The 26,903-nt window shown below is 37.8% G+C and overlaps 1 protein-coding gene and 1 long non-coding RNA gene across 12 annotated transcripts in view; one reads left to right on the forward strand and one right to left on the reverse strand.

Moving 5' to 3' along the window:
- The window catches only part of Rbms3 (RNA binding motif single stranded interacting protein 3), a 753,628-nt gene that overhangs the window by 81,858 nt on the left and 644,867 nt on the right, over window positions 1-26,903 (forward strand). For 6 of the 11 annotated variants that reach the window (XM_013144014.2, XM_013144017.2, XM_013144015.2 and 3 more), the window contains exon 1: window positions 21,187-21,798. The exons of the other annotated variants lie outside the window; for them this stretch is intronic. In XM_013144014.2, the coding sequence (XP_012999468.1) occupies window positions 21,724-21,798 (75 nt within the window). In that variant the 5' untranslated portion in view covers window positions 21,187-21,723. Of the gene's footprint in view, window positions 1-21,186; window positions 21,799-26,903 lie in introns of those variants that run through there. 11 annotated transcript variants of the gene reach the window in all.
- Window positions 8,754-21,190, reverse strand: LOC134477847 (uncharacterized). The gene is made up of 4 exons (XR_010050088.1): window positions 20,725-21,190; window positions 17,070-17,405; window positions 13,482-13,566; window positions 8,754-10,979 (listed from the first exon to the last, which is right to left on the reverse strand). It is a non-coding gene; the product is annotated as an uncharacterized LOC134477847 (long non-coding RNA).

Here is a 26,903-nt window from a genome sequence, read left to right on the forward strand (position 1 = left end):
TAGTAAATAGATCTGGCAAGGGCAGAAATAGCATCTACAATACACACTCATATTTTTTTAATGTGTGAGTGTGTGTGTGGGTGTGTGGGTGTGTGTGTATACTGGGAATGGAACCCTTGGCCTTTGCAGTGAGCCATATTCTGTTGCTCATTATTAATTTATTTTTTATTGTGGAACAGATCTCATTCATTGCCCAGGGTTGGGTCAAACTTGTAATCCTCCTGCATCAGCTTCCCAGATGCTGGGATTATAGGCTTGCATCACCAAAAAGAAAGCATTAGTTTTCATTTCTTGAAAGCTAATTTCCTACCAAGTACCAGACTCAATGCCTTGCATTCATAGGGTTGAGCTCTTCAGTGGTCTGTATTAGAGTGTGTTCCACCAAGTTTCAGCCACTGTGTGACATCATAAAACCAGTGTAATCCACTGTGGGCCAGTGACATCAATGTCTATTTTTTTCTGAATATATGAAGCATAGATTACAAACTACGTTGTTGTATTAAGTTCTACTGGGAAAGAAAACAAACACATTACCTGCGAAACGATAGTGCAATGTTTTCAAGTTATCTAAATTGTACAAAATGGCTTGCAGATATATTGAAATTCAGGTAAAAAAGCATGAATGATACTGGAAACTCATAAAAATTGATGGCTGAAGGATAAGTAGGAAGAAGCTTATGTTAAGAGTAACACAATTTTAAATCATCAGTTCATTTAATCTCTGAAGTTAACTCTAAATAAGATTACTTAAAATTATTACCTTAAAATAATGTGGTACAGTACTTACAAGTGTTCATAAGAATTATATGTATTGTAAATCAACCACAAAGAAAGCCTCTTGATATAATATGCATACATTTTCTGAAAATTGATCCAGGGAAACTGTAGGTTGTTTTATACACAATCTTTATGTGTTATATATAAGAAGAGAGCACTAGTTATATTATCATTACTTTATCCATAACTATTTTGATCTGCTAGAATATATATATATATGTAAAATTAGACATTTTTTGTTTACTCACTTATATGTTATAATTCTTCAGTGTAAACCGTAAATACAGAGGGTATTGATAGTTTCAAAAATGTTTAAGTAAATGGACCAATCACATGTGATGTTTTATGCTACACTATCTGTATTACCCAGCCATTTCTTCTCTAGCACCTATCATACTGCAAGATATAAAAAGCCAAGGACAACGCCACTGATTTGATAAAAATAAGATTTTTGAGTCAGTATAATGGCTCACTCTATAACAAATTGGTGTCTTCAAATTCTCCATTATTACTGTGACTATTACAATATGAATTTTATTCATGTGAACATTACAAATATTAACAGTGAAGCATTTTTAATGAACATTCTCTGTGCAACAGCCAAATGAATTGGAGCATCTATACTCATTATGCTTTAGTTCAGCTAGTTAATTGAAATATGAGAAATTTCTTTGCATTCTATGCTAAAAAATGATTATTGCCTTAGCCAGCTAGTTGCTATTACCAAAATTAAAAATTATATAAGTTATACAAAGCTTTCCATAGAGGCTAGCATAAAAATTACTGCCTCTGCTGAGTACAAAATGATGTCTTTGGTTGAATTTCCAGATACGAAATAATAGCAAGAGATAAGCTACTTTCTGGACATTATTAAAGGATTGATGGTGAGTCTAAAATCTCTGTTGACCAGATTTATTTGCCTCCTCTGGTTGGTATATGTTTGCTTGGTTTTGAGTTGTTTGTAACTGAGAGAACTCTTGCATTTTTAAATATAGCTAAGAGCTCTAAAGAAATTGAATTTCATTTATTGTTTTGTCAGTTTGGTTTTATCTTTTCAGGTCATCAAAATTTTCAATTGGTTAAAGTGCTAAAGTGCTAAAAAAAAACCACTTAAAAATAAATTCAAAGCTAGGGTTCAGGTTCATTTGCAATCCTTAAAATTTTTAAAACTGAACATGTAGTTTTTCAGAATTGCTTCCCACTACTAGGAAGAAAGAGGATTGGTAATTAGGAAAAAGTTTTCATCCCATAGTTTTGCCCTAGATATAAGTTCCAATTTTTCTCTTGTCTAAGAACCAATACCTCAGAAAAAGCCAAAGGAATAATCTTGTAAGAGAATGTGAGATCATCTGTCTGCTGAACCATTCTACTTGGCCGATGATGGAATTGTATCATAAAACAATTGAATAGCTTCAGATGTTATGAAACTGGTCATCTCCCATCGTCTAGATTGGTAACTACATCAAAATCAGTGGGAGTGGGAAAAGCCTATGGAAATAACTGAGGATTAGATTAGTTTTATTGGTATTTGATTCAACAATAGTTTAAAACATTCTTTTTCTTGGATGATTCTTCAAGGGCTGGGGATTTAGCTCAGCAGCATGAGTTCCTGCCTAGAAAGTGTGAGGTCATGAGTTCGATCCCCACTACAATAATAATAATAATAACAATAATGGTTCAATCATTCTTTAGTTTTAATGCAGAAAAAAATGTTCATTTTTTCAAGCTAAGATTAAATACAATGAAATGAGTACCATTATAATTTTTTTTTCCTTTTTATGTTTTTCCTCTGGTTTTAAAAGTAATAGAAAAATACAGAGAATTGATAGGAGGAAACAAAAATCACTTTTGTTTCTGTTACTTTGTTAATCATTAATTCTTTATTCCATACACTATATTAAGCGTTACTCCAAGAACTGAGATTTCACCAGTAAGATAAGTCGACATTCCTACCCTCACTGGGCTGTCAGTCTTTGAGAAAGAGGTAGTGAAAAAAATTGTGTAGGATAAGAGCTATGGAGAAAAATGATACGAGGTCTTCACATAGCGCACCAGTTCAGAGGGCACATTCACATTTTGTTTCAGAGCCTCTTATTTCTGTGGGAAAGTACTGTAAACATTTGGAGAAAATGGAATAGGAGTGTGGGATGTCTGGATTGCACCAAAAGGCTACATTTTACATTAAAAACATGAATATGGTTCTATTTAAAGGAAGAGTATTCTAGACAGAAGAAAGAGTTTATACAAAGGGAGAAGGTTTAACGAGTCTGAGGACCAGCTAGGGGCCAGTGTAGTTGGACAAGAGAGAGTACAAGGATAGTAGCAGGAGACAAACAGTGACAAGTCACAGAGAATTTATGGCATGAGTGTGATATGTCACCACTGAAGATCGTTGGATAGAAGAATCTTGGTTACTCTTGGAAAGGTTATGCTTATAGCTGGTCAGAGAATATAGATAAGATCCTTAAGGTGCAGTCTAGGTGAGCAATCCTGGTGAGTCACACTACTACTGTGGAAGGGGTTAGATTCTGGATATACCCTGTTTCATATAACATACAGACTACTGAGAAGAATCAAAATGACTTCAAATCTTTTTGAATCATCATCATTAAGAAATATATCTGTGTAGTATCATTGCAGGAAATTATGAGAATGCTTAGGTATATAAACCTATGCTTCCTGCTAGTGTATGCATTTTTCACTTAACATAGTATATGCCATGACATTACCACATTCTACATCCTTGCATACTAAGAATATAATAAAACTAAAGTTTATATAGAATTTTATGGAGCAAACATATTACTTACTACTCAGAATGGGGAATTGGCAGAAATTTGGTGTCAGTTATTTGGTGTCAGCTGCAAAATTTTGCAAAAAAGGAAACAGTTTAGCTTTGTTGTGATTTTCAGCTTGACATTTCAGAACTTCTTAGTGTAGCAGATTTTCCAGAGCTTATAATCTGAGTTTGGTAACCAGAACTTTGCTCTTTACCAGGCATCAGTGCCCTCATTCTTAGTGGCTGCCCTCCCACTATTGATGAGGTTTCCCTCAACTAACACAGGTCTGCATAGCCATTCTCCATGCATGGTCTCTCTTATGACATGGTCTCCTCAGCAATACTGGCAGGATACCAGACTGTACCTAGATAGTAGACATTACTAAGTTCTTCTGCAATTTCTTTTTTTATAGCTCACCTAATTTCTTCCTCACGAGCCTGACTCTGTGAACTATCTTCTCACTGTAGTATGAATATTTCTTTTATAATTTTCTCTTGGCAGTTATATCCATGCACTCGTACCACCATTTTGCCTAGAAGTATTTAATATGTGTGTGTGGCTCAAAAAGACATTAATAGGAAATTCCAAGGCATACAAAATATAATAAGTTACTGTTGGGTAGTATGTTACTTTATTTGTTCATGGTTTCAAGGTATATTTTGTGACTATTTATGACATACAAGCAAATTTTAATCAGAATTTTAAAATATTTTATTAGAGAGTAATATAAAGTATATGATACCTCTCAACTGTTGAATTGTGACTTGATTTTGTCTCTTACTAGAAAGTTAAATGCTATTCAACTATCAATAAGTACAGTTTATTATGGAAAATGAAAGTTTGACCTAGAAGAATGTACATGAAAGGAAGGGAAATATCATTCCTTAGCCTTGCTGTGTAAATCACTGATTACCATAGAGAAAGATGCAAAAATAGTCATAGGATTAGGTTCCGTTAGACTTTCCTTGTGAACTAGGATAAGCAAGATGATCATCTTAATTTTACATTGCTAAAACATCTAGACACTCGTTAGTTTATTGGAAATGTGTTGTGGAATACCTGTAATACATCAGGAATTGTTGGATACTCTGAGGAATGATCAATGCACAGAATATAAAGACTTGACACATGGAATTTATTACCCTCTTAGGAGAAGGAGAATAAAAATGTGCAAAACATATTACATGATCAGAGAAAACTCATTTTAAAAGGTAGCTTTTAAACAGAGATCAAGAAAGTGAGGAATTAAGTGATATGGTTAACTAAATAAAGGTTGTTGTAGGCAGAAAGACTCCAAGGTGAGAGTTTGCTGGACTGGTGGAGGAAGAGCAGCCAGGAGGCCATCATATGACCTCGAAGAGATATCAGCCCTGAGATGACTTCCTGTGGCTAAGCAATTGGCTTGCCATCATCTGCTAAAGAGTGTTTGTCTCTTATTACAGAAAGCCATTTCAGAATACAGGCAGAAAAGACAGATATTTTAAGATTCATATGAATATATTATGTGTTTTTATATCTATAGATAAATGGTGTAAGTTGTAGCTCAATATGTCATCAGAAGGAAGTATTACACTGAAATGTAAAAATGTAATCGAGATAGTGCTGAGAAAGAGACAGAGAAACAAAGAAAGAGATTCTCATATTGAATAATAAACAAATACTAAAAATAACAATCAGTTTCTGACAATAGGGTTATATGAAATTAGATGTTTCAATTTTGTGTTTATTTCTCTACAATTTTTTATTTCAACATTTTATAATGGAAAAGGAAACCTTTTACAGAAAATTAAAAATTAGTGAAACTTACTACTAATTTTAAACAAATCAAAAAAAAAAAAAAAAGATGAAACAGGTGCCCAACAGGTTTTATGTAATCTAACATTGAAAACCTCAGAGTTTTATTCCATGACACTCAGACCCCCTCAGTCTCTAATCTCAGTTTGAATTCATCAGAGGTACTGGAAATATAAACATCACTACTCTATGGTTTTAATCTGGTTTGTATTGTTTAATTTCAACATACATGAAGGTATGAACAGCTAATTTGAAGAGAATAAGAGACATTATGACAGCCATTGTTGATTTTCCTATTGTCTGGTTTTGAAGACCTATAATGCCTTCATTACTCTTTTCTGATCAGTTTTATACTATTTTGTTTTGTATGAATTCATTGTGTGTGAAGATATGGACAATTATTTAGAAGAAAACAAGAAACAGTATGGCAGCCACTGTAGATCTCCTGTTGTCTTGCCTTGAAATCTGTCACATTATTTTCTTCTGATCTGCTTTGTTGTATTTTGTTATGTTTAGTTTTACCCTCTTTTTTTTCACTTGTAAGTGCTCTTTTTTAATTTTGAAGAATATAAAACCAAATGAGAGAAAACAAAAAGGGGTCAGTCAAAACAAAAGGAGGGACATAGTACATGACTTAAAAGCAAAATACAAAGTGGTGAACAATGGTTGCTATGTCTCTTGTTATCTTCAGTAGAATTGCCCATACCATCAGGCATAATAAAATTGAACATAATAGTACAGAAAAAAATCAATAAAAACAAAGTATTGGAGACATTATAGGACTTCAAAAGAAGATATTAGTCAAACCAGAATGGGTATCACAGTGAATCTTATTGTCTTCAAAGTAGTTGCCTATACCCTCAGACTTGATACTATCAAACAAAAGAGATTCGAAAAAAAATCAGTCAAAACAAGACAGTGAAAGCAATATAGGGCTTCAAATTAAGTTAAAAGAAAATCAAAAATAGTTACCATAGTATATTCTTCTGTCTTTGGAATAGCTTTCCATGCCATCAAATCTAGTACAAGTAGATAAACAAGAACAGAATATAACCAAACTAAACAAAGTGATGAAAACAATATGGCTTTCAAATCAATATACAAGATTACCAATGTCCTCTGCCTTCCCTTTTTAGATATTTCTTCCCGTTTCACTTTCACAGGGTGCACTGTACATTTTGTATCCCACTAACTCCTAGTTTTTAGATTTGGGAGGCAACCTGCTATTTACCTAAGTGATTCTGAATCTTTATACCCCTGAGCATGATCTCAAGTTGTATCCACTTACCTACAAGAACTTCAAGGGGTTTTCCTTCCTTATAGCTAGGTAGTTCTCCATTGCATAAAAGTGTTAAGTCTTTCCAAACAATCTGCAATTGAAGGGTGAGCTACTCCGACTTTTTGCTGGTTCCCTGTCACATAGAGCACTGTTTTCTCATCTTTGACTTTTAGTCTATAAACCCTCTTTCAGGTTAATTATATTTCTTATATAGAGCATCTTTATGGACTGTGTCTCCTGATCCACTCTGCCTGTGTTTCTTTTTATTAGTGTGTTGAGACCAACTCTATTAGTAATTATGGTCTACTTCTCTGTCTCATCTGTCATGCTATTTTTCTGTTGTTGACTGTCTACTTTTCCCCTTCATTCCACTATCTTCCCTCTCTGCTGCTGTTCCTGAAACCATGGTGTTTTTTCTCTTTAGAGTGTGTCCTTCAATATTTTTTATAGGGTTGATTTGGTGGTCATGAACTCCCCCAGTTCTTCTTTGTCATGGAAGCATCTTGTGTCTCCATTAATTTTGAGAGATGGTTTTGCAGGGCACATCAATCTGTGTTGGAGGTTATTTTCTTTCAGGGCTTAGAATACTTCACTCCAAGCTCTTCTTCTTCTTTTTTTTTTTTTTTTTTTTTTTTTTTTTTTGTCTTTTGCAAGGCAGGTACTTATGTCGCTGACCTAAACCCCCAGCCCCTCCAAGCTCTTCTTGATTTGATGGTTTTTGTTGAGAAGTTTGTTGTGATTCTCATGGGTTTTCCTTTATAGGTGATCTGTTTCTTTTCTGTGATAGCTTTTAATATTCTGTTCTTGTGTTGAATTTCTGGGATCTTGGTTATGTTTGGGTATAGATCTATTTTGGTTATAGCTGGCTGGATTTCTGTATACCTCATATATCTGAGTATCATTTCTTTTTCCTATGCTTGGGAAGTTTTCTTAATTATTTCTGTAAATAGCCTTTGTATTTCATTTGTATTTCTTCACTCACATTTTTTATTCTTAGGTTTTAGTTCCTCTTGTCATCATCTAGCCTTTGTATTATTTCCTGGTTCCTTATTATTTTTAAGAGCTCTTTCTTTCGCTATCACACATTGCAAACCTGTCTTCAAAGCTTGATAGTCTATCTTTAATTTCTTTCAAGCAGTTTTGCCAGCTTTCAATAGAGTTTTTAATTTCCTGGTAATCTCTTTGAATCTGTTTCATGTATTCTAAACTTTTTTATATTCTTCATCAAATATTTTCTTCCTTTTTCTGCACTCCTCTATTCTTCCATCTGTGTCTTCTTGAAAGGTGCTTAGCATTTCTTTTATTATTTTCTTATATCTTCCTTTACTTGTATTAGTATTTCTGTTCTATGTTCTTTTATAATTTCACAATGATGTTTATTTATGTCACATGCCATTTCTTCAGAAACTGCAGGTTTACAACTCCCCATCTCTTCTGTGTTTACCTCTCCTGGGCCAATACTGCTTAGGTTAGAGGCTAGAGACTGCATTTTGTTTTTTCCTCTTGTCATGTTCCTGGTTTCTTCCAGACAAGTGGGTAGTGGGTTCCCCAGCACTTCTTGTATTGGTTATAATTACTCTGAAGCATGCTGTCTAGGGATAGCTGCCCTCCCCAATCTACTGGTGACTACTGGAGTACATGCAGGGACAAGCTGGCCTCTCCCTTCTGAGCTGGTTAACCCCTTGTAGTCTTCACCACATTAGCATGTGCCGCACAGTTGGGGTTGGTTAGGGATAGCTTTAGGGAGACCTCAGCCTTGGCTATTGGATCACACACATGGGCAGGACTCAGTCCAAGCAATTTTCACCAATCTGCTCTGTGCTAGGAGTGGCTGAATGAAGCCAACTGCAATTCTGGTTCTGGGCTTATCCTGCCTGACTCCAAAATGGCACCCGGTCAAACACCCTCTCCTACAGGAGGATTGAGTGATCCACACGCATCACCAACCAGTGCAGTTCTCTGGTCCTCTGCTCCTCTCAACCACCATGTCTTCCCACCAAGGTGTTTGAGCTTGCTAACCTCCAACTTCACTGTGACTGTGCATCTCTGGATTCCAATGATGCTTTTTACAGAGTGGGACCAGCTCTGGTGAAAGCGCGTCTGGCTACCCCTTCAGTTTAAGCTTTTCTTTTTTCTTTCTTTCTTTCTTTCTTTCTTTCTTTCTTTCTTCCTTCCTTCCTTCCTTCCTTTCTTTCTTTCTTTCTTTCTTTCTTTCTTTCTTTCTTTCTTTCTTTCTTTCTTTCTTTCTTTCTTTCTTCTCTGTGTGGACTTAAATTCTCACTTAGTTTCTTCCTGGGTTGAGGATCCATTTCTTTCCTTCTGATCTTCACCAGAATGCTATATTCCAGTATCTGGGCTATTTCACTCAGAGAGGCTTTTTACTTTGCTGCTTACTATTCCGCCATCTTCTCAGAATCTCTAGTTTTACCTTCCTTAAAATAATTTCTAAAAACATCATCAGTACTTTAAGCAACAGATGAGAAATCCTTTCAATCCACATGTTCACTGCCTTCTCTATCTCACAGAGACAAAGGGCCACCTCTGCAGTGAGTTTGACCATGTGAACTCTGGAGGGCCATCCTCCTCTACAGCACCCTGTCCACAATGTCACATGAACATAACACAGCACACTCTTGTTCATAAGACCCTCCTCATAGGTAAGGGCACTGCCTAATGATGGTCTATTTGAAATGACAGCAGTGATGCATTCTACTGCAAAAATATTTTTTCACTTTAAAGTCCAAAGTAGAGTAAAATTTAAGCATGCAGATGATACTTTTGAGATTGCTGTATGGTACAAATTAGAATTCAAGTCATCTTGAGACATATAGAAACCGGGGACTTCTAAGTTAATTTATGATAATCTGCAGAGTCTCAAAAGAGATAGAATTTTGATCTTTCCACTGTTTATGAGAGTGGAAATGACTCTGGAAATGTTGGTAATCTATGATATTTAAAGCTAACATAATTAAAAATTTTGGAAAACACATTAAGGCACAGTCTTTCCCCTCTTCTTCAATTCCCGGAATAAACATAGCATATACTCTGACAGCCTGCATATCTAGGAGTTCTCTTGCTGTCTTGCTTATCTGTTCTGTGACAGGAAAGAAGATGAAGTGGTAGAGGAACAGGTACATCATATGTGTTTATGCAGATAGTCAGCTTGTGTATCTCTGTGGTGATGTCCTGAGTTATCAGCATTCATTTTTTTATCTGCATGAGATTGTGAAAGGGTTCCAAGGCAGAAGAGCAGGAATGGAGAAAGAAGAAAGAGAATTCAGTATTGTAGCTTGTTATCCAGGTTAATGCTAAAATGTTTACAGCAAAACGGAAAGTAAGACAACAATTGGGATGGGCCATAGGATTCAGAATCACTGAGGTCTGTAAGGTACAGAGGATCCCACAGTGTGCATTTCAAGGCATGGTGGCAGGGACACCCATCTGTCTACTCCTTCTGTGCTCCTGTGTAATTTGGTGTCACCTTGACACAATGGGCTGCACATTCACGCCACACTTGGACAGCCACTGAGCTTGTCCAAAGTGATACCTCTTTTCTAGAGCTCAGGTTCCCCGGGGGAGATGTTAAAATGGGCTACAAACTTCTGACTTGCATTTCTCAAAAGTAGCATTTTAGAGGACAGAGCTTGAGAGAAATTGAGTATGCAGTATGTAATTTAATTTGTTTATTGAGTACCTATTATACTCTATATGCTGGAAAAAATACATACTTAGGACCCCTCATAGGATTCCTGTTTGGTACAGGAAATAGGCCCATTTTCAATAAATATGTTGCCTACTGTAATGGAGATAAACACAAGCTGTCAAATAAGGTTTCATAGGAAAACTACTTTTATTCCAAATTAAGGAAGATTGTCACAGGAGGTGAGAGTCGGGATACACAGATACAATGTATGTTTATGTATATGTGCATGTGTACCTGTATTTCACTCAGAAGTGCAATGGTTGCCTGTTTCATGTGAATTATTTATTCTTACTGTCAACATTCAAATCCAGAAACATGTTAAGGTTCATTGAGCACAAATAGTCCTTAGAACTGACTGGCTTTATTGAAAGTCTATATTCTTCCCAATTCGTATTTGTGCTTTGGACACTTTTATTATTTCTGGTTTTTCTGGTAGTTACTTCTATTCGTTACAAAAAATAAAATAAAAAAGTGCCCATAAAGCTTCTTCCTAGGTTAGAATTTGTATGCTTCAGAAGAAAACCTTTGCACCTGCTGGAGAAATGTGCACACGTCTGGAGTGGAATGTGCCAGCTGTTCCTGTCTCCAACGGCATGCCAGGCAGTCCAGCGCCCAGAGGGAGGCATCACATCTCTGGCAGATGAAACTGGTGGGAAATTTCAAGTCGACAGAATGCAATTACCAACTTGAAATTAGGCCAGGGGCATATCTGGATGCCCTTCCCATCTGCCGGGGAAAGGACCACCAGATATTTGCTGGGGGCAAATGGTCAGTACTTTAGCTTCAAGAGTCATTTAAAAGGCGGAAACTTCAAAGAATACTAAAGGAAAATCGGACCTGGTAGGAAAAAGTCATATACCTTCGCTGGCAAATAAATAACATTAAAGCCTTGACGGGTGCAGACCTTTACTTCTCTGGGGGAAAAGAATGTTTATGGATAGGGAGGTTAAATATTTCTACTCTTAGCTACTCTTAGCAAGCGCATGTCATAATGGACAATTCGTTGTCCTGGAACTGACAAAAAGATTTCCCAAACCAAACATATTGAATGCAATACATTTATCCTGAGTCATAATGGGTAGATCCTCCCATTAAAGTTTATGGAACAACAGCAGGCAATTTTTCAAGGGGTCCTGACATAAGTATTATTTCTTTAGGAAGAAAATAAACTAATTTTTAGAGTTTATGGCAAAAAAAGAAGCTGACCTCAGACAGGACATTAAGAAGCTACCTCATGACAATGGTGTATGAAACCCTTAGAATCTGCAGGTCTATGTAGTAGAAAGATCCCCGGCTGTTTCACTTCTTCTGGTTTGTATGTTCTCCCTGGGAGAGTGACTTTTAGTAAGGGAAAAGAAAAATGTCTTAGTCTCTATACCATTATGAACATACTCATTGGCATATTTCCTGCACACTCTATTCAGAGAGAAATGAAAGATATATCTTATATCAGATCACGGTTTGCGGGAATCTATCATACCAGCAGTCTCTGTGTTCCTTTAAATAATTTGTCTTTTTTTGGGGGCTGAGAACTCAGTGTTTTCCTCCTGTGATAGGAAGCACAGAGAGGACTCTGGGCCGGATACCACTTTTCTGGCTGTCACTGTCTAGAGGATGGGGACAGGGAGTCTTCTCTGTAACCTTTCTGTAAACTGCTGTTTGACGATATGTAGCTAATCCTGAAAAGTACTCTTGGCTGTTTCTTACTGGGTGAAGAACAAAAGGTAAACACATGAGCTAGTGAGAAATCTTACAGTATTAACAGAAAAAAAAACAAAAAACAAAAAAACAATATTTGTTAGGGTGGCTTGCTTTGAATTCTGTTTGCAGAGTTCAAAGCAGGCAGAGTTCTGGGAAATCTGAGGAAATGGCCAGGAATGCAGTGGGTGAGAGTAGGTTCATTGCAAAATACAAAATACAAGGCAGCCATCCACGGGAGAGGTAAGAAGCCACAGCAGGCCACCTACAGGCTGAGTCTTTGACTGTCCTAACCCAAGTGTCACTGTTTGCTGTTCCTTTCTCGGGGATAGTGAAAAGAAGTTCAGGAGTCTCAAGACTGCCCAGTGGTTTCTCCATCACCCACGGCCAAGCCTTCCTGGAAAACTTCACAAGATGGGCTCAGTCTGAGCAATAGTGCACTGTGGCTGTAAGCAGAGCCTGGTAACTCCAACAAGTAGGAGCATTTCACCACAACTCCTGAACTCTCACCCGAGCTCTTCACAATTTATGAGCACCAAAATTTATCTCTCATAGAAGAAATCAGAGAACCTATTACTTAATGTTAGTCCTGAGCTCTACAAATGTTAAAAATCTGGCATTTTTGTTTAGCAGGTCAGCTTTTACTAATTTAGTTTTACTAGCCCTAGTAACAAGTGACCTTCTGAGTTTTATGTGAAAGCTGGTTTTCTGAAAGGATGATCCTTGAAGGAGTAAGGAATGAGATAGGTGCTAAGCTTTATTTCCTACTAAATAATTCTCCTGAAGGTGGGTAAATTTTCGGTAGTTAAATTGCTAAAGACAAAGATTCTACACAAGAAGAAATCTCCAAGTGACAATTATTTGTCTGTATTCATAGCATTTACGAGTCTCAGTAAACAGTCAGTACATTTATGTTTCTCCCATTACCTTTGGTCATAAACTTCCTTAAAGAAAAATGAATAATTATGCTTCCTGACTGCATAATGAGCATAAACATTGAGAATACAGAATACAGATAGCCCCTGGTGGGAGAGAATGGGCAAGGAGGCCAGCAGAGGTTCAACTATTTTCAAGGATCTGTAAAGTGTTGGGATGACCCTATGGCCATGGTTACTATAGTGCTACTCACATGGATGCAAACTCTAAAATGCAAATCATAAATTGTGAGATTATTTTTATGTCAGGTTCTCTCAGCACATAGCTTCAGCGGATTGCAGAAGAATCTCAAATATCCCTTGGCTAAGGAGTGTCAGCCTCAGTTGCCTAGGTAAACTTCACCACGGGCTCCTGGGTAGGCCAATGTATTTTGAGGGCAATGAAATGCAGTCTTCTCTTGGTTTAATGGCAAGCGCTTCATAGTAATATGGAATGTGAGAGTTCTAGAGTGATCTTCAAAGACTGAGATAATACACACTTTACACTGATTATCCAGATCAGGGGTCGATCTTACCAGGCTCAGTTACTCAAAATCAAGACGCCCACACTGGAGTCAATACTCTTAGATATCTTCATAGGAGTCAGCAACGTAGTATACACTTTACAGAAATAGGAATAGACAAAAGTGAGTCAGTTGCGAAAACAGGAACACATAATTCAAAGATACTAAATGTTTTCAGTGTGGTGTAGTTGTCCTTGTATTAAAATTAGAAAACAAATCAGTACAACATCTTTCACTAGAAATGTACAAATAAAAATGCAGGAAAAATCATAAAATTGTATGTTTTTTTAGATCAGTGCTTTTCAACTTATCTGTGCTGAAAGGCTGTTTTTTGTCTTGTTCTAATTGACCTCAACTGATATTTTATAAAATGAAAAAAATTATTAGAAAACATGACATGCAAAAATCAGACTTCCAAAATATAAGTTCAGACAGTCCTCCAGTCAAACAAGAGACATATGATTTTAATGAGCATTTGTTATTGATCTCCCATTCGCTGGCATGGCTGCATACCACGTGGTGGATCAGCACTTGTCTGTAGACCACACCTCAAGGGCAGCAGTGCCCTTGACTTCTTTTTCTCATCTTTTTTGCACTTTCATCTGCTCTATCTTAACTGAACTTTTCTGATATCAAAGTTAGAGCTCCAGTCACTTGTCACTTTCAACAGGCAGGTCTTTATTGAGTTCTCTGTCAGTTTAAGAAAAAATTGAATATTCTGTCAAACTAGCAGGAAAGATACCAGTTTAAAGCTACAATCAAAACAGAGCTCCTGGGATTCTGTATGGGTTGATTATTACTGACTCATTATGGCTTATGACTATTAAGGGAGATATAATTTGGGATCATTTTTGGTTTATCCAATTGGACTGTAAAGGTAATTGAAAATATTAACCCATTGTCCAAAGTTATTAAACTTAGACTTTCTGGCAAATGATCTTTAGCCTCTGAAAAGCCTGTAGTGAATCATTTCAGTGTGCCAGTTAGGAGGAAAGATGCCAAATTTAGGAAATCCAAATAGGAGTCCCAATTAAATTTGAATCTTACAGAAGAAATGATCAATTTTACATATACAGTCTGAACATTTCCTGAGATATACAATATATAATATTTGGGCTATATTTATGTTAAAAATTTATCCAGTCCACTTTACTTCTTATTTAAGCTTAGGGATTTTTACACAAGAGAAACAATATGATATTTAAACCTGTGTGTCTTATTTCACTTAAAATTGTGGCTTCAAGGTGCACCCACTCACATAGCAGAGGAGGACAGATACTGGGGAGTAGGATGAGCATGTTCAGATGGGAAGGGGAATGAGGGAGTGCAGATGGGGGAAAGGAAGGAAAGGAAAGGAAAAGGAAAAAAAGAGAATGGAAGGAAAAAAGTGGAAACAAAGCTTTTGTGAATGGAGAGGGGAAGATGAATTGAAGGGAGGGCAAATGACTAGGGAAATAAAGAATTAAGATGTATTATACACGGGTACAAATTTCCTAGAATGAATGTGATCATTATGCATTGTAAAGGCATACTAATGAACATGTATTCACTACTTTCTAAAATTCAAATTTAATTAGGTACCCTGCTAATTCTTGGTAGCCTTTCAGCCTGGACTTCAGTCTGCTTTTTGAGGAAAGATTCCACCAAGGCAACTTAAATTTAGCCATCTTGACTCAACTGGCTTAGCGTTGGCAACTGGCAGGGACAAGCTCAATATAGTGACATCCTTTAAAAGGATGTTTCCCGTGTGGCAAAGCAAATACTCATTTTCCACTGCCTGAAGTGTTACATTTTGGTGCTTTCCAGTTGTTCCTCTGCTGATAGCTGAGTCAGGGTGGCGAGCAGCAAGCCATACGACCCTGTGTATTAAATACGCAAGGAGCCACAGCAAAGACTGAAAAAAACTCTTCTTCCTCCAAGACATTGCAAATAGAAATTCACATTTTTAAAAATTCAAGAGAAAAGTATAAGGCAAACATCCAAAGGCAAAATTAGATGATATTAAAAATCCAAAAATCTTGTATATTATGTAGGTTTAAATTTACTTATTTCAAAGATACATCTTTTGCCATTAATAAAGTTATTCTCTGAGAATATTTATCTTTAGGTTTTAAGTGATAATCTTCCACTATTTTGATCTAAAATTAATAATGCCTAAACTTCCTTTTGTCAAACTGATGTCTGACATAGATCAAGAAGAGTGGTTAGGTAAAGGGCAAGTGTCATTTATTTTTATATTGTTATGCCTGAGTTTTGTGTGTGGAGAGGAAGTACTAAGAATCAAACAGAGGAGTGCTCTACCATTGAGTTACATCCCCAGCCCTTTTTATTGTTTTTCTTTTGAAACAGAGGCTTGCTGAATTGCCCAAGGGGGACTGAAACTTGAGATCCTACTGTGTCACCCTTCTGAGTGCTGTAATTATAAGTGTGGATCATCATACCCAGGTCTTCTGGGATCTCAAAGTTTCTTCTCAATCAAGAATGGTGATGCACAACTATAATCAGTACACTGGGAGGCTAAAGGGTAGGAGAATCACAAGATCAAGCCCATTCTGGCTAATTTAGATGCATACCAAGACCTTGTCCAAAATTTAAAAAATAATAATAACAAAGGACTGAGGATAGAGCTTAGTGCAAAGGACCTAAGTTCAGACCTCAATAAGACATGCATAAACACATGCCACACACTCACACACATGACAGAGAAGGAATGAGACAGAGAGGGACAGAGAGACAGAGACAGAGCGAGACTAGAGATTTTCAGGCAGTGGATCATGCAATTGTTGTGGTAACCGGTAAACAACGACCTACAGGCATGATCATAAGGTAGGAATCTGACGCACATAGGATTAATACTGAGTCTTGCATCTGTGTGTGCATCTGTGTTTTCAAGGAACCTCACTATTTTAAGGTCTTTAATTGACTGAATGAGTCCCACTCATATTACGAAAGGTAATTTCTTTACTCTAAGTCTACTATTTTTAAATCTTACTCAGATCCAATAAAAAAATCTCACAATAACAGCTAGAATGATGTGTGATAAACATTTGATTTTTAATTTCAATATTTTTATAATTAACTATAGTTTAAGTTAGTACCAGACATCCATGAATCACTAGTTTGTCTCTTTGCCGTTATTTGTCTAGGGTGTTTTTCTAAACAACTGGTGAATATTCAGTAGGAGGAAACAAGATTTTTGCAGGCAGGTTGTAATCTACACTCTACAATCTTGACTTAAGAAATTTTATGTTCAACATCTCTTTTACAACTGCTGTATTGAAAAGGAATCTCACCAATTTGAATAAAATCAAGAAGTTAAAGAATGTCAAGATTTAAAAATATAATTATTCAAGGTCATGAATGTGCTTCTTACTCATAGAATAACCCGTCTGTTTTCCAGGATGCAGTACTAGAATTATGGATTTCCTCTATATGCTTAATGTCTATTTGCTTTCCCCAATGTCTTTGTAATTGGAAAAATGGATCGCTCAAAGAAAGGACCTATCTATTCGTTCAGCGGATAGGTCAAGAGCAAACTAAAAAAGGTCTTTATCTCTGCCTACTTGATCTTTATTTCATAACTGTCACCTCCCCACCTACCTGGGGTGAGTTTGAAGCATCCTCTCCGTGCCAGTATTCAAAAACTCATCCTAAAGCGGGGCCTCTTCTGCCTGGCCTGCGTATCACGTGGATCGGTGGGTGTCCACGGCCTTATGATGCCGGTTGCTGTTCTTGGATTTGTTCAAAATTTGTTGGCTCATTGGCAAGCAGGACGCAGCTGGCTTCTGATTTAGAGAGTGCCTTAAACCAGTTACCTCCTACCTTAACTTGATCATTTAAATGGGAAGCACTACTGCTCCAACAGAGCAGAAATGATATAAAAACTATTTCAGACGGAGTATCTCACCTTGTGAATTGCCATGGCTACTGGTGCTTCTGAGGGGGAAAAACACAACAAAAAACAGTTTTCATGATTCTCACAAGTGGCACACTCCCTTTGCATTACTTAAGAAACGCTTTAAATGTACAATGAGTATTCTTAGGCTAATGACAATTGACGCCCGGAACATTACAATAATCCAATGAAACAGAATAGCATTTTGGAAAGTGGCAATTTGTGGAGAAATTGCTGATGGCATCAACACATGCTGGGAACTTTACATGTAAGTGGGCTATGGCTTAGAGCTGAGGAGTTATTTATTTGGCCTTTTATTTGTAAATAAGATCATATTCTTTTCCCTTCGGGAAGAGCTAGGCAATTATTAATACAAGAATACCCAAAGCCATCTATGATGCTGATCTTATAGGATTTAGGATTTGGAGATCTCAGTAGGTCATTTAGGGTGACAGTGTTCTATAGTTGAAAAGATCTGGGTCACAAGTCCAAATATTTGGGTAGAGTCCTTACTGCACTCCAAATAGTTACATTTTTGTAATAACTCCTTGCTGTGACTTGTCTCATCTGGCCTGAAAGCACCTCTCCAGCTTGGCTTTATGGTCTTTACTGCTTACTTACTTAATTCCAGCCTCTGCCTTATCATCAAGTACAATCCAAAGACGCAGTTTTGACCTTTGCTGTCCCCTCTGAGGAGAATGCTGACCCACTAGATGCAGGCTGACACATTTTGAGCAGACCTCACATTAAAAGACATGTTAATAATACGCTGGTTGAATGTAACAATATTATTATATTTTATGGAATAAAGAAAGGAGATCGGGAGATATTGCAGAGACAGGATGGCAACTCAGATAGGCTAGCTGGGAGCCAAATCTTTAGAAGTGAACATTCATGGGCTGGGGATTTAGCTTAGCGGCATAAGTGCCTGCCTGGCATGTGTGTGGTCATAAATTCAATCCCCAGTACCAAAAAAAAAAAAAAAAAAAAAAAAAAAAAAAAAGTAAGCATTCAGAAGGGACACTGTCTTAGTTTTCTCATTGCTAAGGCAAAATACTCGATACACAAAGTTAAAGCAGGAAACTTTTATTTAGCTTACAGCTTTTAGAGGTTTCAGTCCATTATTGGCTGGTTCCAAGGCAGGATGTTATCATAGAAGAGAAATAATTCATGGTGGGTGGAAGACAGCAAAATAACAAGGGACAACCACAGTTGTTTCTATCACTTACATTTTATCCAGGGTACTTAGGGTAGGTAGCATTGATACCCTTAATTCTAGTGTCCTTGAGTTTAACATTGCACCGTGAATCAGTCCCAGCATCACACACTCTAGAACCAGCCATTTCCAAAAAAGGCACACCTATGACAGAATAAGGCTTTGGGGGACATCTAGACATGAGCCACAGTGGGCAAAAAGCCCAGTTCACACTCCCTTTAATCTCAGAGCTCTATTGGGAAGAGTATTCCTTTAGAAGTAGAACCCCTGACACTTTGCTTTTCTTTACTCTCCACTTTATAGTTCCTTATAACATCAGACACTTTCTGATCTCATACTGCATATTTATTTATTTTTTTGTTATCTCCTCCACAAGAATATGCATTCTATAAAAGAATGGCTTTCTTCTGGTCCAAATATCTGTAGCCCTTGTACCCAGTTCAGCTCCAGAACTGTTGCAAAGAACAAAACGAACTGAAGGAAAGGTAGGGATTGTGTTACTATAATTTATGACATTTCACATATTAATCACCATTTTCTGAGCACCCATTTTTCTGCCACAGGTGAACAAGAGTCTTCATGAGTTTGGAACATAATGGAATAAACAAGCACTTACCGGATTAACAGAGGAGGATTACCATCTTTTTAGGGGAAGTATGACACCTATGGCACAAGCAAGGGTTTTGGGAGCACAAGTCTGAGAAGGAGATGCTCACAGTGATGTCAGGAGGATGGGTTGCAGGGAAAGAGCGGGAGATGGGGTTGGCAACACTAGGGCAGAGGGAACAACAGAGGGTCAGAGCGCACAGTCCTGTCCTCAACACAGCTCAGTGTGACTCAGGAGCTTATGTGAGAAGCAAAGTCAAGGGCCAAGGCCGCAGTGGGGACCGGGGACCCATCTTTAGTGATCAGGTGTGGTGCAGATTACTCAGGGACTCAGAATTTTATTTTCTGAGCCTTAGGACGCTATCAAAGCATTTTTCAATCAGTGGAATCGTCAGTATCTGCTTCTGTCTCACTCCTTTACCCAGGTACACTGGCAATATCACCATCTCACAGATTGGGCCCACTGAGGTCCAGAATAACCCATGGAAAACACTGGCGGAATTGACTTAATTTCCTCAATTATTACGTTATCAGATCTCCCTATATCTGCCCCCCTTCTTTCTGTTAATCGTACCAAAATTAAAAAGTGGAAATATTTACCCAGCGTCTTTTTCTGTCACCCACAAACACAATGCTCTCCCTAGCTCACAGAGGCCAGTGCCCCTCAGCAGAAGCCCGCTTGCTGCAGGGCGGTGGGGATTGCTTGCCCATGGATTCCATGCGCACACAGAGCCCCCATGCTATGTCCTTGCTCAGGGAGCTGGGTGCACCAGAAACGTTTTATCTGAAGGGGTGACTCCGGGCTGGAAGAGCAGAGCAGCCCTCCTCAGTGCCCACCCGGAGCTCTGTGTGGTCCGCCCACGCTTCGGGCACGCGAGAGCACTTCCAGTACAACACAGCTGGCGTGTCTAATTTTAGCCCTGCTGCCTCCTTGAAAAGAGACCCTTTAAGGAAATATATTTTCTGAAACAATCTGTATTATAATGGAGCAGCTGATAGACATGCCAGAATATTATTATTGGAAAAAAACTCTGCCAAGTAATTATGATATTTTTTGTTCTTTTCTTTTGAAGACGGTATCAATAAAGCGATTAAGCATCTATCTATCCATCCATTAAAATAATCATAAAGAAAGAGACAATGGGAAAAAAAAAAGATTTTATTTATAAAGAAGTTAGAAACCTCCGGGGTCACTTCTGATTTTTTTTACAAAATGGTTGCAAGCACAAGCATTGTTATTTCTGATCTAGTAAGGTGATGGGTGACTGGTTAGTAGGAGTCCTGGGGTACACTCTAAAATCTTTTCAATGCTCCATGTCCTCCAGGAAGTAAAAGGTTAGTTTCTCAACCAGGACTTGGGCTCATCTGGCGTGCGTGTGTTAACAGGTTTTGAAAGTGCCCCAGACACACTCTTCTCCACTTAATCAGCAAGGTTCATTCCTGCTCCTCTCCACTATTATTTCCCAGTTCTCCTGCTTGCCCCTCATCTCCTCTTCCCTCCCGTGGTCTTCCGTGTTTTGTTTAGCAGAGCGGCTTACCTCGGAACTTGGCAGGGAAAGAAAAGCAGGCAGCTCTGGTGCGGGGTAGATGGAGGGAAGGATAAGAAATAATCCACCACCCCCCTGCAACTGAGTTCTCCAGTTTCTGTTCCAGCGGCAGCAGGTTTGCTGCAAAAATCGCTTTGCTATTCGAGATAGCCAGCAGAGGGAATCGGAACTTTGCTTGCAGCAGGGGTTGAAGCAGCCTTTTTTTTTTTTTTTTTTTTTTTTTCTTGGAGGAAATACTGCAGCCTTCTGGACTGCGTACGCTGCTCCCCGGAGAGGTTCTCTCGGTTCCACCCACTGGCTGGAAGGAGGGGAAGTGAATGAAAGGACAGGACGAGCCCCGAACACCATGTCACTCTGGGAGGGAGACAGCAGCTTAAACTAAGCTGTGCACGGTTTTCTTTTTTTTTTCCTTTTTCTTTTCCTTTCTTTTTTTTTTTTCTTTTTCCTTTCTTTTCTTCTTTTTCTTTCTTTCTTTTTTTTTTTTTTTTTCTTTTCTTTTCCTTTAAGGTTGAGAAAGAGACAAACAGGAGACAGGAAGCTGATCTGCGAGGAGGATTTGGAGTTGTGCTAAAAAGGACTTTGATTTTTTTTTCCCCCCCTTTCCAAAAGCTGGCAATTGACATCGCTACAGACAGCTTGGTCAGAGAACAAACTGCCTTATCCCAAGTAGACCCTGGCAGCCGGCAGAAGCTTGCAAGATCTGGGGAGGCTGTCAGTCTGTCTGTCTGGCTTTTTTTTCCTACAGATCCCACTCCCCAGCTTTTTTTTTTTTTTTTTTTTTTTTTTTTTTTTTTTTTTTTTTTTTTTCTGGTGTGTTTTTGTTTTGCTTTGCTTTTTGAATTCTTACCGTGTTGGAACTAGCCAGTGGTGGAGTCTCCGAAGCCTCATCAGTCATCGGACTGTCAGGAATAGTGGTTTAAGAGGAAGCTCGGCCTGGGGCACTATACCCGGTCATCCAGTTCCCTGCTCGGAGATAAAGATTCCAGCTACATGGGCAAACGCCTGGATCAGCCACAAATGTACCCCCAGTACACTTACTACTATCCTCATTATCTCCAGACCAAGGTACGACTCGACCCACGGTCGGGCGATCAGTGTGGTATGTTCTGCACCGGGGTGGGAACCAGACAGGCATGTGAATTATTGTTTCACCCTCACCCGTCACCTCTTGCTTCTTCTTTGAAATTAGTAACATACCAGTGGAGTTAATGAGGCGTCGGAAGACGTAAGAGGAGAAAAGCAGCAGACCCGGAATTGTAGCTTTCTCTTTAAGGACAGATAATAGTTTCACTGGAGTTCCTTTGTTGGTGTTTGGCAGCATAAATGCTCCTGATATCTGTAAAGACCTTTGTAAATGGGCAGGGTTGTAAAAAGAAGATCACAATAGTGATTATGAGGCATGAGAACATAATGTCAGGGGCTTTTCTGGTGAGCTGTTCTTTGTTTGTAGCGCTAAAGGGGTTTTTCCCACTGTAGAGGAGTGCCAGGGTGGGGGCGCCTCAAACTTTTCATCGCTGAGTGTAGAATGAAAGAAGGGGTAAGAAGGGCTAAGGGCCCTACAGAAGGCTCTCAGAGTTTGTTTGGGTGTTTTCTCTTCTTCCGTTTTTTTGTTTTTTAGTTTTCTGTTGCCTTACAGACTTTATTTTACATTTTGAATGACTAGGATGCTAGAGACTGAATTAGGAGCTTTAGAATCAGAATCGATGGTCTTTACTTTTAGACTCTGTTTTTCTGTGTTGCTTGCCATCAGGAGGCCTGGATTTTAAGCAGGCATGGAATGTAACTGATAATAATTGGACTTTAATTGGTTAAACACTCTAGGCTGTGTGTGTGTGTGTGTGTGTGTGTGTGTGTGTGTGTGTGTGTGCTTAGATGATCACGGGGCTCAGAGACAAGCCCACATAACTAAGCAGTGGGCTGTGCCCAGCCCGAACTTTATCCTTCAGTTAAGACATGAAAGACTCTCCGGTGTGAATCACTCTTCCGATTCATCAATTAAATTGGACTTGATGGGTGGGGGTGTTCGTAGTGAACCACCTTGAGTGCGTGAATAATATTATTTTGTGTTGCTCTATCTGGACCCCACCATCTTCTGAATAAAAATAAAATGCTGAGAGTAAGGCGTGCCCGAGTGATCTTGCTGTCACTGGACTCCCTGATGTGATTAGGGTTTAGTAATTCATGCTGTAGTTGTCTCCCGTTTATTCCATGTCATCAAACAATACCTATTTGTAAACTAGACTAGGCAGGAGGTTTTCGGTATTATATTAAAATTTGTTGCTTATATCTATATTTTTTTTTCCTTTTTCAAATATTCTGTGATCTGTTCTACACCTCCAAGGTCGACCCCATTGCATTGCTTTGTGAGCATTTAGTTTGTGCTGCCGCTGCTTAAATAGACCAGCCTCCCTGCTGAGTGCCTTGGGCTTTAACTCTTTAGGGGATTTGGTTTAGAATATTGCCTGCTATTCCTCAAGGAAACAGCAAAGCAAGGACGAGTTCAAAAGGGAAAATCCACAGCCACTTCTCTCCGCCAAAAAATGAAAACAATAAACTCGAGGGGTGCCCGAAAAATATTGAACATTCTATGCCTTTTACTCATGTGACTAAATTTTTTCAAATGTTTAAAAAATCATGTTTTGTTTTGGACCTGGTTTTCTACTACTGCATATATTTGAAAAGAAACTTTAGATGGACGTGAATGAAATGATTGTTTTCCTATTTGAGATTTCTTTTAACCTGTTACTAGTGGGGAAATAAATGCTTTGTATATTATATCAAAGATGCAGGGGTCAAGAAGAGTTACTCTGGCAGAAAGCATGTGTGTGTTTGTATGAGTGCGTGTGTGTGTGTGTGTGTGTGTGTGTGTGTGTGTGGTGTGTGTAATAGGAGTAAATGAGAGTGAGTGGTGAGAGAAAAGAGATTGAAAAAATATAGAGGCAATTTTAAAATATCGGTTTTGGGGTCCTGTGTAGTTTAGTGTTGTGTAGACAGGCAGCATCTGGATCTTGTTACTTTCAAGCCAGCCAAAACCATCAATTTCAGGAATATTTTTGAAGAAGTTAGATCCATTAGGCATCCTAAGCTGATATTCAGGTCATTAGATCAGGGTAGTTGGGAATATGAGATCAGGTACTTTGGCTATCGTGCTGGTACCTATTGATTATTATGTTCTAAAATTTAACAGAGCTGTGAAGTTGTTGAATATTGTTATGGTACCTCTAGAATGACAGATATTAATAACATTCTGGCAGATGAAGGTATGAAAACGTGCCTTGTTTTGAAAGTTTGATTCACAGAAAGTATGGGAGGTGTCAGTGTGCAATAATATTTCACATCAGGGGACTTTTTGACAGAGTTAATCCTGTACAACGAAGCACTAAGATGCCCCAGAGTAAGAGGAAAATAACTGAGTTATTTCTATGTTATTTTTGCCCCTGTTACCACTTATATCTCAAAATATAGTTTATAAGCCTTTTAAAGAAAGTATATACTGCTTATATTTTATTTGATAAGCCTGAATGGAATTTTAAAAATCCACTGGCTAAGATTGGCTTGTAGTTATAACTCAATTTTACAGTCATAGTTATTGAAAATGATACATATAAAGAATACTTTTGGTTGATAGAAATACAATTCTATGGTCCAAAAACCATATTCTGTTTTATCACACCTTAAAATGTTACTTAAATTCAGTTTTGTTTTCTTCCCAAGTCACAACAGATATTTACTGAAATTCGTTGTTTTATTTTTTAAGTTTTGCTTTGTTTTCACTAAGGGATGTCTATGGGATGTTTAAAGAGTTAACTACACTTACTCAGAAAATGCAAATCACTGAACTTTCTACTTAAATAATACAATGTTCAATACAACTTATTTTTGTGATACAGCAAAATGGAAACAAAATGTTAAATAAAAGCAAATGTTTTGCATTCTTTCAAATACATACTCTAGTTTTAGAGAATCTTGTGACACTTCTTTACCTCTTCTGTTCTTATTTCCTATTACATTAGAAGTAGTCTCTTAATTGTGCCTTAAGTAATGGAAAAATATTATCATGTTTTGAATTATTTTCCAAATGTTCCAGGTTTTATTTTAGAAAAATATACATGCAAACTAAACAATGTGCAAACCCTGAGGCTGACCTGTAGCTGACTTCTAGTAATATTGCTACAATCTGCTCTTTTTCACGCCTCACATTTTAAAAGATCTTGCTGATTTTCTTTTTGACTAACATTTTTTCTACCACAATAAAGCATTTCAAGAAGCAAAGTTGCTTCTTATTAAGACTATTGAGAAGTGTTAATGACATATTCTATTATGTAGGATACATGATTGAGTTAACGACTTTTTGGAGCAAACTGGCATTGCAAAGCCAATCCAAACAGTCAGAAAATTCTAGAGAAAAGGAGCCCCCAAGATAATTTAATGACAAAACATAAAATGACATTTGATAAACTGTAACCAAATATTTTTGATTATACCAAAGACCAACCTGTTGCCTTGAGATGATGAAGTCCTGGTTAAATTTCACTCAGAATCTGAGATTTGGGATAGTTTTTCTGAAAACACCAACTAGTTTAAGGAGGAAAGCTTAGAGAAATGAAAGAAAGAAAAAGAAAAGTAAAACCTAGTCCAAGTCTGGTGCATTGAAATCTTGTAGTTTAGACATAGATATTTCTGTCATGTTGGAAAACTTTGGCCACCTTCATAAACTTTAGAAGTCATCCCAGCACACGAGCAAGGTTCTTTTTTCTCTTTCCATATCCTTACCAACCTGGTACCCCGCACAGCTTCTAACCAGCTCCTAACCAGGATGTTTTTATGTAACTACTGCTTTTTCTTCTTCGGACCTCTGGTTCCCCAAAAGATCCTGGAGAAGGGGTTCGGATAAGAGGGCTCTTTCCATTTATTTTTTTCTTGGTGCTTATGTTGAGATGCTTGCATGAAGAAGGGGCCAGGTGTAAAGAGTCATTCATCAGCTGCACGATGACTTGAGGCTGACGTTTCATAGTCTGCCTCCTGGACAGCCGCCCAACTCTAAAAAGTCTAGCTAGGGTCCAGCTGGCTGTGCCATAGAAAGCACAAACACTTGAAAGCACAAGAAGTGAGAAGTGGGGGGGGGGGGGAGGAGAGAAAGAAAGGAAAGAAGGAAAATAAAAGGGAGCTCCGGCAGGGTAAAGGGAGCAAAGATATTCTTATAAAGATGTGAATGTTCAGATCCCTCAAAAGCAAAACAGAAACCCCCCATAGTGCGCTCCTTACACGTGAAAATGCAGACAATCTTGCTGAAGGAGGGAATCAGTTTAAAATTTCCTCAGTACATCCTGCCTTGGATTTGCACTGATAGACGCAGTTGGTAACTCACCAGCTGTTTTAAAACAGACTTGTAAACTCCCCAGTTCTGTTTTTCTTTAAAAGCCTAAAACATACAAAACTGGTTTTCTAAAATTCTTCCAGTGATCCAACTTTTAGGTTTAACTCCAAATATTTTCTTTTGCTTTAGGTGGAAACAGTGTTACAGCATGAAACTATGATAAATCTTGTTTGTCTCAATCTAGAATGTAGAGAATTTTAATTGGTTTTAAATAAGACAAAAATAGAAACCTGGACCCACCCTTCCCTTACACTTTGTTTCTTTAGTCTCTCAAATCTTTACCAGACACATTTTGTTGTCTTTTTTTGATCTGGGCACTTTTATGATTGGAGGTATGTCACATCATTCAGTTTGGTGGCCATTGAAAATGAGTAGAAATGTAGAAAGTTCATTTGTTTTGTTTTGTTTTGTTTCCCAATTTTGGAATAAATCCCATTATCCCATTTTGGAATAAATCCAAATGTAGGGGAAAGCCCATGTATATTTCTTTTAAGAGCATCTTTTTTCCAGCATTTTCCTTTCACTTTCTTTCAGTCCGGAAAAGCAGAATTACGTAACACATAGTTATTTCTATGAAGTAATAAAGTCCATTTGAGGGCTGGGCAGGGGAAGTTTTGTAGGGAAAGGCAGAAAAAAAAAAAAAAAAAAAAAGAGGGAGAGAGAGAAGGAAGGCTGAAAGTTCATTTCAGGTCTTTCTGGCTTCAGGAATTCTGCAAAACCTCAATTTTGCACTAATATGATTTTACACAACCTTTTTGACATTATCAGTGGTTCTTGGGAGAGAGACAGCTTA

Source organism: Cavia porcellus, unplaced genomic scaffold, assembly GCF_034190915.1.
Source record: "Cavia porcellus strain 051 isolate PalLab524CR breed Dunkin Hartley unplaced genomic scaffold, mCavPor4.1 scaffold_10, whole genome shotgun sequence".
In the NCBI taxonomy this organism is placed as follows: Eukaryota; Metazoa; Chordata; class Mammalia; order Rodentia; family Caviidae; genus Cavia; species Cavia porcellus.